The sequence below is a fragment of the Loxodonta africana genome, chromosome 15, assembly GCF_030014295.1.
Source record: "Loxodonta africana isolate mLoxAfr1 chromosome 15, mLoxAfr1.hap2, whole genome shotgun sequence".
Taxonomy (NCBI): Eukaryota; Metazoa; Chordata; class Mammalia; order Proboscidea; family Elephantidae; genus Loxodonta; species Loxodonta africana.
The window spans coordinates 75815818-75828676 of NC_087356.1; the positions used below are offsets into that span (position 1 = coordinate 75815818).

The 12859-nt window shown below is 45.3% G+C and overlaps 1 protein-coding gene across 1 annotated transcript in view; it reads right to left on the bottom strand.

The window, feature by feature from the left end:
- Positions 1 to 12859, bottom strand: part of TECTA (tectorin alpha) — a 101839-nt gene that overhangs the window by 11654 nt on the left and 77326 nt on the right. Inside the window, exons 13-17 of the mRNA XM_064268940.1 lie at positions 10432 to 10815; positions 7254 to 7540; positions 5450 to 5745; positions 2636 to 2746; positions 1178 to 1380 (exon numbers count right to left, since the gene is read on the bottom strand). Coding sequence (XP_064125010.1) covers positions 1178 to 1380; positions 2636 to 2746; positions 5450 to 5745; positions 7254 to 7540; positions 10432 to 10815 — 1281 coding nt within the window. The remainder of the gene's footprint in view (positions 1 to 1177; positions 1381 to 2635; positions 2747 to 5449; positions 5746 to 7253; positions 7541 to 10431; positions 10816 to 12859) is intronic.

Genomic DNA, 12859 nt, shown 5'->3' on the forward strand with positions numbered 1-12859 from the left:
AAATAAATAAAAAATAAATCAGTATGGAGCTAGTCTCAGCACTTATTGGGGATTAAAAAAACAGATGTCAACAGCACCCTTCAGTCTGATAACCTGGAATGTTCACGGAGGGTGATTTCATGTACCACTGAATTCTAACTAGAGCCAGCCCCCCATCATCTGTGGGAACACAAACTGGGGCACAGCACGACGTACTGCCATCATAAGTGAACAGAGGTTTTCAATCCTTAATTCAAAATTACTCCCCCACCGGAATGGTACCAGCTGTGCCTACGAGTACCAAATGAAAAAGTGCGAGTTTCACCTCCTAACTACTTTCACCCTCTGATAAATGTGAACAAATGATGGACAGCAGGAAGGGGCAGGAAGAATAGAGAAGCAAGATGTTTGCTACCCTATAACCTGGATAATCAGATACTAATAGTTGTGGCCTTGCTGTATTTCCGTAGCCAACTGTTCCGTGGTATCTGGGACACTCTCCCCACCTCCCCGCCAAGAGACCTGAATCCAGCTGTATTTATCTGGAGGAACAATAGAAATGTAAAAGGGGTAACAAAAATTTTGTCAAACTGACCTGGACCTGGGACAAGACATTTCAAAAACCAAGTTTAGAGCTGTCTTAAAGTAGTCTGAAGAAGAAAATATGTACACAGAGATTATGTAGGGCAAAGAGTGACAGCAGACAAAGCCATCAAGGAAAGAAACACTTCACTTAAAACGTGCTTCCAGTTCGACCAATCACTTAGCGCCCGGTCATCAATCCTCTTGCTTTCATTTCACGCATGCCTTGCTTTGTCCCACAGCAGGGCTTCAAACCGGTTCGTTCTGGTTTGGAATTTCCATTTCCATCCCTAGATATACTGAATCAGAATCTACATTTTAACAAGATCCCCAGGTGATCCTTATGTATAATAAATTTTGAGAACCACTGCTTTACTAGTGGTTCTCAGAATTGGTCCCCAACCAGCAGCATGAGCATCCCCTGGGAACTTGTTAGAGATGCAAATTCTCAGCAGGGGTTCGAAAGGGAAGGAAGCCCTGCTCCAAAGAGCTTGTTTCCAAGTAGATGACTCCGAAGGCAGCATTCCAGACAGCAAACGTGCAAACACCAGGAGCTCTCACTGCCTGTCTTACTCTCTCACCACTTCTCACCACCTTTCCTGTCCCGCGTCCTCACCTGCACAATGTTTCCACAACTCTCTTTGGTGTTGTTGATCTGGAAGGAGATGAAATCTTCTCCCTCAATGCCGGTGCACCGTCTGTCATTGATCCTCACGCCCTCCCTCTCAAAGCCAAGCTGGAAGAGTCTGCACTTAGATATGGACACTTCCATCTGGGCTGCCTTGCAGGTCACCTCTACATCGATAATGTCACGTGAGTCTGTGGGGAGCAGTCATGAGGAAAGTCATATCAGTGGGAGCCCGTCTTGCTGTGGGGATGGGGGCAAGACAGCCCATGACCACGCTCCTTTAGAAGAGGCTAATGGTCTTCACCCAAAGGCTACAGCATTTCTAATGAAGCTCGGATCACATTGAATGAGTATGTGAATTTAGTAAAAGAAATGATGTGGACATTGGGAGAGCCTTTCACAAGGATGAAATGCTAGCAAATGGTCTTTTTGTCTTTCTTCATAAACCCAGGCCTCCCCTCCTACATACACTTTGGTGGTAGTACCACCCAAAGTGGCTACTTCTGTAAGCTACCAACCTAACCTTGCACATTGTGGCTAAAGAACATGTCCCCAGGTGAGACCACACTCAAAGCCCTGCTGAACCCAGCTCAGCAAGAACCCAAGCGATTCGCAGAAGAGCACCAAGAACTCTTGCTTTTTACATGGTGATGCCCAATGGACATTTTCTAAGCATATAAACACAAGTTAATAAGCACCATAGAAACAAAGAGAAATACTTTTATCTGCTTAGGTGAAGCTCTTGAACAGCACACGACATTCCTGCGTATGGAATCTTTTAGTCAATTAGGCTTTCATTCTCTAAAGATGGTTAAATTCAGCACCTGCTTCTGAGTTACTTGGTTCATAAGGGCAACCTGTGGCGCTGCGAGACCAAGCAATTCCCTTTCTGACTGACCATCACCAGCGGGCTGGTCCAGCAGCCAAGGCCGTTGGTACCATAAGGGAGCTACAATTGGGAGCATGGCCTGGAGTCCCCATTACTTACTGCTTGTTTCAAACAATCCAGTTGTATTTTCAGGGCCAAAACCTTTGGACCAGGTACAGTTGGCTTTAAATGAGTCTGAAGAAGGCACTTGGCTCTTTCCTCCCATTTTTTTCATGCTCGTATGAAATCACCTTGCTTCGCAGTGAATCCAAAAGATCAACTGGGATCTCTCTGATGTTGAATGTGGCCTCAGATGGAACTGGCTGATTCCATTCATGTACAAATGTGCGTGTTATAACTTACTGAAGAAAAGGATGTAGTTACAAGGAAATGAACATTAGCCTACTTTGAAGGGGTTGGATTGCTTCCTTGTTCTACTTAAATGTTTGTGAAAGCCTAGTATTTGGGTTTCTACACTACCGTGTAGAATGTGTTGTGGGCCTTCCTGGCACCCTCTCATGCCCAGCTGGCCTCTCGCATTGGGCCATTCAGGGTGGGAAGTGGTAGTCCTCACTCACTGTTTCCATAGGGAGGGGGCTCGATGCACCCACACAGCTCCCCTCCGTTCTCCAGCTCACAGGTTCGGTTGGGACAGTCCACCCCCACACAGGGATCTTCAACCACTCCTGCTAAAAAAGAAAACACACAGAAACACACACAACTTGATTTTCACACCAACGCGTGGTAGCAGTTGCTTACAGTCTGGACTTGCCACTTGAATCAAATTGGAAATGGTCAGGATTGCAGCCACAAATTGACAGGGCAGCCTTCCAAAGAATAATGACAAAAGCTAGTAATTGGGTACTTGCTATGGGCCAGGCACTGTGCTTCATACTTTGGCTGTATTATCTCGTTTAGCCTACACAGATACTCCATGGGGTAAGTATTATAATCCCCCATTTCATAGCTGAAATTTGTCCAAGGTTACAGGTGAAGATGTGGTGAGGACAGGATACCCAGATACTCTTAACTGCCAAGAGGAACCAGAATTACTGTGCTTACTACACTAATTCTTTGCATTTAAATCTTTATATTTAGAGAAAGAGTAAGATCCAAGTTATTTATCTCTATATTCCCAGCACCCAGTCATTGTATGTTGTTGTTGTTAGCTGCCATTAGGTTGGCCCCCGACTGACTCATGGTGACTCTATGCACAACAGAACAGAACGCTGCCCAATCCTGCACCATCCCCATGATTGGTTGCAGATTGGACCATTGCAACTCATTCAGTTTTCATTGGCGGATTTTTGGAAGTAGAACAACAGGTCTTTCTTCCTAGTCCATCTTAGTCTGAAAGCTCTGCTAAAACCTATTCAGCATCATAGCAACATACAAGCCTCCATCGACAGACAGATGGGTGGTGGCTTCACTGAGGTGCATTGGCTGGGAATGAAACCTGGGTGTGTCCTTATGGAAGGCAAGAATCCTACCAGTGAACCACCAATACCTCACGTTATTCTCTTTGGTGCTTTTCACACTTATGCTAATCAATTCCCAGCCAACGCAGCTCACGCACAGCCACTTGTCTGTCAGTGGAAGCTTGTGTCTTGCTACGGCGCTGAACAGGTTTCAGCAGAGCTTACAGACTAAGGCAGGCTAGGAAAAAAGGCCGGGTAATCTACTTCCGGAAATCAGCCAGTGAAAACCGTATGGATCACAACCATCAGACCCACAGTTGATCATGAGGATGGCACAGGACCTGGCAATGTTTTGTTCTGTTGTGCACGGGGGTTGCCATAAGCCAGGGGCTGAGTCAACAGCAGCTAACAACAAAGACTTACAGAAATAAACTGCCGAGCTTACAACTCACACGAAGAAAAAAACTCATTTACAAATGTGTGGGTCTATCTGCCAATTGGCAAACAAGACTTGCCTTTATACAGAGGGAACCTTTGAAGTTGAGAACATCGATAAAACTGATTTATACATAGGTAAAAAAAAAAAAAATTTTTTTTAATTCCAGACAGCTTTTAAAGTTCAAAAGAGTTAATTTTAAAGTTATTTAAAATATTGCTTATTAACACAGCAAGCTAAAATATTAAAGTTACCAACTAAAATACTTCTGTTAATTTCCAACAGAGATGAGTAATTTGCTTTTTAACGGTTCCTGAACTCACTGAATGCTTATTTTACTCAACACATTTTTGTAGGTTCTGGATTAAATATATTCCTACAAACGTCAGGGTTGACAGTGTCGGAAGGGGCCTGTTTTCACAGTGGTACCTGTAAGCATACGGGGTTGCAGTTGTGTATATGGAACATACACGTTCTGGTGGTCACAGTGTCACACTGCATTAATGGAACAGACGGACCATTTATGTGTACGGACAACATGCATATACATATATGATAAATTTATATTTGTTTATATACATTTACCGTATTTTTACGGAAATAACGGGCACCTTGGGATATTTTCATAAGCACACTATGCTAATTTTTTTACAGCAACATGTAAAAACTTGGCATAGCAGCGCTTATGAAAATACCTCGCAGAGGGCATGGTTAGCAAACAAACGTAGAAGGTGCTCATTATTTTCATAAAATATGGTATATTTTCTCGTATGTTTGATTAACAGTGAGAAAATGAACAACTAGAGTAATGGAAACACACATCAAAATGGTTTTCTTACCACAGAAAAAATACAAGCATCTATAGATCCTTATTTCACCACCTAATTTTCGTGTGTGTGATTACTTTATGTAATTGATGATCCTAAAGAGCTTTCAGTGGAGCTTCCAGACTAAGATGGACTAGGAAGAATGGCCTGGCAATCTACTTCCAAAAAGTCAGAAATCAGCTGGTGAAACCCGTATGGGTCACAATAGTATGATCTGATACCAGTCACAGGGATGGCGTAGGACTGGGCAGCATCTCATTCCGTTGTGCATGGGGTCGCCATTAGTTGGGGGCCCACTCAACATCAGTGAACAATGACAACGGCAATCACTTTATAAATCCAGTATAGCGTCCTTTCAACCCAAGCAGATATAGCCAGCTAAATTCCAACTCAACTGGCCACTTCCCACGCTCTCTGCCTTTCTGGTGTGTGCTCTGACCATGCTAAAGGAGGTGGGTCTGGGATTTGAAACCATTCAGGGGTCCCACACTGTGTCTCTCTACCTTGTAAGTCTCTCGGCTGGCGCTCCTCCAACCCAGAGAACTTAATCTTCCCAAGTTTGTTTTCCAAACCTCGTAAGTGGATAGAAAATACAGGTAGGCTAGGGCACACTGGAAACGCTCCTCACCAACATCTCTGTTGTGGTTCGTTACCTGCAGAGCCGTTCTTTTAACTGTGGAAGAACCCTCAGAAATAAAAGAATTCTCTTACAGCAATTCTCCTTCTCAATCCACTCAGTGCTGAGGATCCCAAAAGAGCGACAGGCCTCCCCATAGGCAGCCAGGGAACCGCACAGCTGGAACTTCTTGAGGTTGTAGCAGCCGTCTAGGTAGCAGGACTCATAGAACGGGAGTGGGTCGAGAAGCCCGTAGCAGGGCTGGAAGAAGCCCTTCATGTCCGTGAGCTTCAGGCAGTAGCCGTCACCCTGCATCTTCTGGATGTGCACATTGTCACACATGGCTGCGTACTGCGAAAACTGCAGCTCGTTGCAGCTGGGGACAAGAGGTCTGGTCAGACTAAGTGGAGCAAGACAATCTGCCGAGATTTGCTGTTACTGTTTGGATACCCAGAAGTTAGGTATCTTGATCCCAAGGCTAATAGCTATGTAACCTTAAGAAAACTAGGTACTATTGGACTCAATCTATCCATTTAAAAAGAGTTACTCTGTCGTTAATATCATTGACTGACAACAACAACAGCCAAAGTGCCATACAAAAGGCAGATACTGACATAATCTCCATTCATAATAATAGTGATAATTGGCACAATGCAAGATCTGTAAGGAAGCCCAGAAGTCTTCCAAACTAGTTCCAGTTTAGCTGAAACCAAAAATAAAACATTCACAAGAAAACTGAAGTAAAGCTGCTGACAGTTTAGGAAGGAAGAAAGGGAGGGGGAGAGGAGGGGAAGAAAGAAGGAAGGAAGGAAGAAGGGAGGAAGAGAGCGAGAGAGAGGAAGGACATTCAGATGGACTGACAGTTCCTCAGAAGGACCCGAACCTTGCTTATCTTTGCAAACCCTAGAACAGTTTAAGTATCCAAAGTTGTCTTTTTTTGAACTATGAGCCTAAACGAGCGGCATTTTGGAGAAAGCATCATATTATGAGCCCTGGAATTTAGTCCTGGCTTTGCCACTTGCTGGACCTCCTCATGGAAACAGTTCACTGCTCTGGCTTAGTTTTATCTCTAAAAAGGAAGATTTGGACTTGATATTGCCCAAGGTTCTTTCCAGCTCCGGGTCCCATAATTCACAGGGTGTCGAATTTATTCAGTGTACACTTGCAGAAGGGTCAAAGGAGGTTTAGAGCATCATTTCCACATCTGGGTATTCGGCTGACGTTTGGCCTGTTGACGTACAAGGGGATCGACTCACTGTACAAACAAAGGAATACCAGGAAGGAGAAGCAAAACCACAGAGCCAGAAAAGTATTAACGTAAATTCCTAGGCCTAGAAGGGCACTAAATTAAAAACCTTTGGGATAACTGATTTAGTTTATTCTCTCATCACTGGCCAAAGATGGGCCTGATAATAACCTCCACGACTTCTGTGTTTAAAAAGGCTTCCCCCAATTTCCACCAATGTCTACCTCCACAACCACAGTCAAGCCTTCAGTAAGAGCAAAGGACACCCAAATAGACCCAGTACTAAGGAGTAAAGGGTAGCCCTTCTTCTCCTGAGTTAATTCTTCATCCTACTCCCAGCAGGGGAGCCTACGTTCCGGGGGGGGGCAGCTGGTCAAGGCTTCAGCATTCTAACCCTGGGCACAGGCTTCTGTTTTGCTGAGGGCTGGGTAACATGAAGGTTTAGAGTCATGTCGTCCAAGCCCAGTTCCTTCCTCTGCAATTTAAGAAATTACTGGAGCCTCTGATGTACCGATTTGTATCATCAAAACTCCGAAGACCTTTGGCTCAGCTCTTTGTGGGGAGGAAGGGTGCATTACTCATTAACACCTCCCACACACTGGTACGATTTGGGCCACCCAGCCTAGTGGCGTCAACGACGTGGACACCCTCACCTCTTCTGCATGCCATTGGTTTTCCAGCTCTGGGCCAGCACCACGCTGCTCACCACTGGCTTCCCCCGCAAGGTCACGTAGTCATCAGTCAAGTCCCCGTTGAAGTTGCCACAGAGGCCACACACTTTGTTCTGCAGCCTCTCACTAATGCTGATTTTAATGACATTGAAGCCATTGTAATAGATCTGGATGTCAGGGCTGGTGTCAATCACCAGAAACCCCTCGCTGCTGTAGATTTTGGTTGCCAAGCCAGTTATAAAAGGCACATTCACTTGTGTGCCATTCACCTATTGGAGGGGGAAGAAAGAAAAACAGCAAGTAAATTACTCTAGAGGAGGGGGTCAGTGAACTTTTTTCTGTGAAGGTCCCAAGTAGATATTTTAGGCTTTGCGGGCCGTTTGATCTCTGCGCCTACTACTCAACTCTGTCCTTGTAAAAACAGCCACAGATAATATGAAAATAAACGAGTGTGGCTGTCCTCCCGTAAAGCTTTACATACAACAACAGGCAGCCAGCAAGCCTGGCTGTAGGCTGTGGTCTGTTGACCCTTGCCCTACGTGTAAGGGTATTCACTTGTCTTTCTGTCCACAGTGCCCCCAAAACCAAAAAAAAAAAAAAAACCCACTGCCGTCGAGTAGGTTCTGACTCATGTGACCCTATAGGACAGAGTAGAACTGCCCCACAGAGTTCCCAAGAAGTGCCTGGTGGATTCGAACTGCTGCCCTCTTGGTTAGTGGTCATAGCACTTAACCACTATGCCACCAGGGGTTCCAGTTCCCCCAAAGGAAGCAAAATATGGAGGGAGGATGGGTGCCAGAAGCTTGAGAGTTAACAGTAGAAAAGTATAACCCATAATGAATGACAGGATTTCTGGGTAAAACCTTCCCCAACATAAACCAATTACCAAAAATGAACCCCCAATCCTGCACTAAGGAGTCTAGCACAGTTAAGATGAATCTCGGGATCCATGCCGAGTTTACTGCTTTCTTGCTTAAAATGTTCAAACCAGAGTCCCCTCCCCCCGAGGTCCTATAGACACAGTATTTTCTGCATTTGTCATTTTCCTGCTTTATAACATTTTTTTTTCCTTAGCTCTTGGGAACGAATATAATGTGGTTTCCCTAATACTTCGAAAATAGATTTTTTTTTTCAGGTTATTAGTAACTTCTGTTTCTTCAAAAAAAGGAGAAGGCTTTTTGGGGAAAAATACAATTTTGTTTACTGTTTTGGTTCGCTTAGGGTATGTAATTCAGCAACAATGTCGGCTTTGCCCTCCCAAGCGGGCATTTCACGGTCGAGCTCCTTCCTGTATCCCAGGCCCGTTGGGTTGTGTCTATGTGGGCCAATTGAAAAGGAAGTGTAATGTCAAAAATAACAGCAGCTTTCACTGAAATTAGAAAATCAGTATTGAAATCCAGACTCTTCCTTTTAAATTTGCAAAATTCTGCCAATCTGTTGCCTAACACTGGACACTAAGCTATTTGATGATTCTTCAAGCACACATTCAGTGCCTGATTATCTGAGCCAATGGCAGAAAACAGCCATACACAAAAATATTCAATCCCCAAAAATGTTTATGGGTATGTCCGTATTCTCCCGGCCCTCCCTAGCTGTGCTCACAGCACTGGGGCCAGGTTCCATCCTACCTGCTCTGAGCGGCCTGCTTTAGCTCAAGAGCTCGGAGTCACTGCCCATAGCACTGCAGAGCAGATGATCTTCTTAAATGGAAGGGGTGGAAGGAACCCAAGTCCAAGAGCCATATTAGTTATGGGCAGTGGTGAAGTGGGAGTGGGGATTCACCTTTTTTATGTACAACTCTAAGATGCACAACCACCACCCATCTGTCAGTTTGATGGACTGTGGTGGCTTCTGTGTTGCTGTGACGCTGGAAGCTAGGCCACCAGTATTTTAAATACCAGCAGGGTCACCCATGGTGGACACGTTTCAGTGGAGCCTCCAGACTAAGACAAACTAGGAAGAAAGGCACCTGGTGATCTACTTCCAAAAATAAGCCAACTAAACCCTGGGATCACAACAGAATATTGCCCAATATAGCACTAGAAGATGAGCCCTAAGTTGGAAAAAAAAGTTGGAAGGCGCTCAAAATACCCAGTGGCTCCAACAGCAGACTTGAGCACACCAAAAATGGTGGAAATGGTGCAGGACTGAGCGACATTTCATTCTGTTGTACGTGGGGTCACCATGAGTCAGACCCAACTTGACGGCAACTAACAACAGCAACAAGATTCACAAGAAGCCAGGCAACAGACCTATGGAACAGCAGATCTAAGAGAAAGTCACCATATTCAACCTCTCATTTTCTTTCACTTGGTATGATATTATGGGGCCTTCATTTACAGGCAAATTCTTGTGTTCTCTTACCTGACAGAAAGGTAAACACAGTAAGACAGGATGGCAGAGTATGAAGGGGGAGGCCTTTGATACATGTGGGGAGAACTGGGAATAATTTTAAAGGTTCTTAAAAACATGGACAAAGGAGATGCTTTTTGGAAATGAACCCAGAGTAAAAGCTTCTTTACCATTTTTACCATGAAAAACCCAAATAAAACCACACCCTTTGCCATCAAATCAATTCTGACTCATAGCGACCCTACAGGGCAGAGTAGAACTGCCCCATAGGGTTTCCAAGGAGTGGCTGGTGAATTCAAAATGCCAACCTTTTGGTTAGCGGCCAAACTGTCAACCAGCGCGCCACCAGGGCTCCCTTCTAATTACAGCCTGACACTTCCCAAGTTCCCTGCAAGGCATTCCAGACCATCACCAAGGGCTAAACGGGGCCATTCCTACTCTTGTAGAATTTTTATACTTTCCTTCTTTAAAACATGATCACTTGTGTACGGTACAGAGCCCTGGTGGCACACTGGTTAAGATCTCAGCTGCTAACCAAAAGATCAGCAGTTCGAATCCAACAGCCACACCTTGGAAATCCTACGGGACAATTCTGCTCTGTCCTATAGGGTCGCTATGAGTCAGAATTGATGGGACAGCAACGGATTTGGCTTTTGGTTTGGTGTGTGGTACATCTGACGAAACAGCCTGTTACAATAAACGTGGTTATCTGGGAGAGTCGCGATGCAGTCTGCTAACCAGCCCTCGATCTGGGCACTGTCTTCAGCCTCAGGCCTGGTAGGGGCAGAATCAACCCCAGGCTCGTTACCTTGACCGTGTTCCGGTCGTTGATGAGGATCTGCTCCTCGTTAATGTAGAAGTAGACGGGAGAAATGATGGTGAGGTTGGGGGACGACCACTTGTCGAAGTTGATGATGAGCTGAAAAGAGATGTCGGGCAGTTTCTGGCAGATGGTGGACAGCACGAAGGCGCAGTTGGCGGGAAAGCGGAGGAAGGCGCCATCGAAGGTGCGGAAGACGCCGCCGCCGGCCGCCAAGCAGTAGGAGGCCTTGGTGCTGAAGCAGCCGCGCACGCCGTTGCGCAGGGCGCACTCCTCCTCCGACTTGCACTGGCGCGGGTCGCACTGGATCAGGTTGCGGCGGAAACAGCGGCAGCGCCGCGTGCAGTCGCTGTTCCAGAACAGCTGCTTGGGCTGGAAGAGAGGCGCCGGTTTGCGTTAAACTCAGGCCGTGGTCAGGGCTGGGGGCCCAAAGCCCAGTCCATCTGGACCCTTTGCTAGGCTGGGCTAGCTTATCTTTAATGAGGCTGGAATCTGCAACAGGGAGCGGTAGGGAGGCCGCTTCCGTGCAGAAGTGACATCAGTTACGTGCAGCTCGGGTGCCAAACAATAAACAATTTCGACTTACTGGTTTCAGTCAAGGAAGGACTCGGGAATCTTCATGGCTGGGTTGTAGAGCTAATCACAGCCAACCTGAACGTGAGCTGGTAGAGGAACCAGGTAAAGAAGAAAAACATTTGGTGGGGCATTTTTACCAAGGACTCATACCAGCTCCAAGTACCAGCTCCACTTCAAGGATTAAATTTAAATTCCCTCATGAAGACAAACGGGCACCTCAGATCTTAAGTTTTTCCAAACAAAGTGATAGCCTAACTCTAATAATGAACCATTTTGACATCTCACAATACTCACCATTCCAAATTTTTCCTTGTATCAAATCTACATCTTATTTACTTCTGTTGTAAATACATTCATTTCTCTATGTCCTGAGTGCAAGAGGTCTGGAGAGTGGTGAGGTTCTCCTAAAGGGAAGCTTTAGGGGCAGCCGACCCGCCGGGTTTCAATCCCAGCCCTGCCACCCAAATGGGGTGATCTTAAGGAGTGTTACTTAACCTCCCAGAGTGTCAGTTTCCCCATCTATAAATTGGAGATTAATAATGTCTTTCAGGGCAGTCGCGGAGATTAATTTAAATAAAATGTATAAAGCACATTTCCTGGAATAGTGTAGGCACTCGATAAATTGTCGTTGTTAGCTACCATCAAGTAGGCCCCCAACTTCTGGGGGATCCCATGCAGTGGGATCGGATCCTTGCAATTCATAGGATTTTCACTGGCTGATTTTCAGAAGTAGGTTGCCAAGCCTTTCTTCCTAAACCATCTTAGTCTGGAAGCTCCGCTGAAACCTGTTCAGCATCATAGCAGCATGCAAGCCTCCACTGACAGATCGGCAGAGGCTGCGCTTAAGGTGCATTGGCCAGGAATCGAACACAGGTCTCCCGCGTGGAAGGTGAGAATTCTACCACTGAGCCACCAATGCCCCCAGCTGCTCTCATTATTATAGAAGAATAACCTTTTGTCCTCTTTCATATGGTGGAGTAACAATAAAAAATACTTAGAACATATTATATCCTCAATTTCAGTTGCTGTCAAGTTGATTTCTGGTTCATAGTGACCCCATGTGTGTCAAAGTAGAACTGTGCTCCATAGGCTTTTCAATTGCTGATTTTTTTGGAAGTAGATTGCCAGGACTTTCTTCCAAGGTGCCTCTGGGTGTACCAGAACTGCCAGATTTCCAGTTAGCAGTCCAGGACCGTAACCATTAGCACTACCCAGGGACACCTATCCTCAATTAGTGGAAGCTGTATTTTCTATACCTTCTCAGGTGGACAATAAACCGTAGACACAGTTCTACTTGGTGGAGCTTATTTTATTCTCTTGATCTTTCACTTGCTCTAGACCAAACATTTCAGGCAAATGTTGGAAATTGGCCACGATGGTCCAGCTGGGGTGCAGTCCTATCAAGGATACTGTGTTTTAGGGATGTGAACATTCACTGCATTAATTCAGTTTACCAAAACCCGCTATCTGGAAAAGGTGTTTTAATGGCACAAAAAAAGTTTATTGCTCCCATCTGGTCACTGTTGTCTGTTTTAACTACAGCCTTTTCAAAACCCTGGATATCAAATACAGATATGACTCATATATAAGGGTAAAGAGATAAGATCTTCCAGAAGAAGTTTCCTTAGCCCATTTCACTTCCAGATGCCATGGCTGATTCCTTCTTCCCAAAGTGAAGTGGTTCCTGGAACCAAGGCTTCTCTCTTTCTAGACCTATAAAATATTTTGGGTGCCAGCAGCCTTACAAATTGACTTCATTCCTCTTATCAGATTTACAGAATAATTGAGTGGATGGTCTGGTCTTTCTCTGATAAGAAGTCAGACATTACATTGGTGGAAA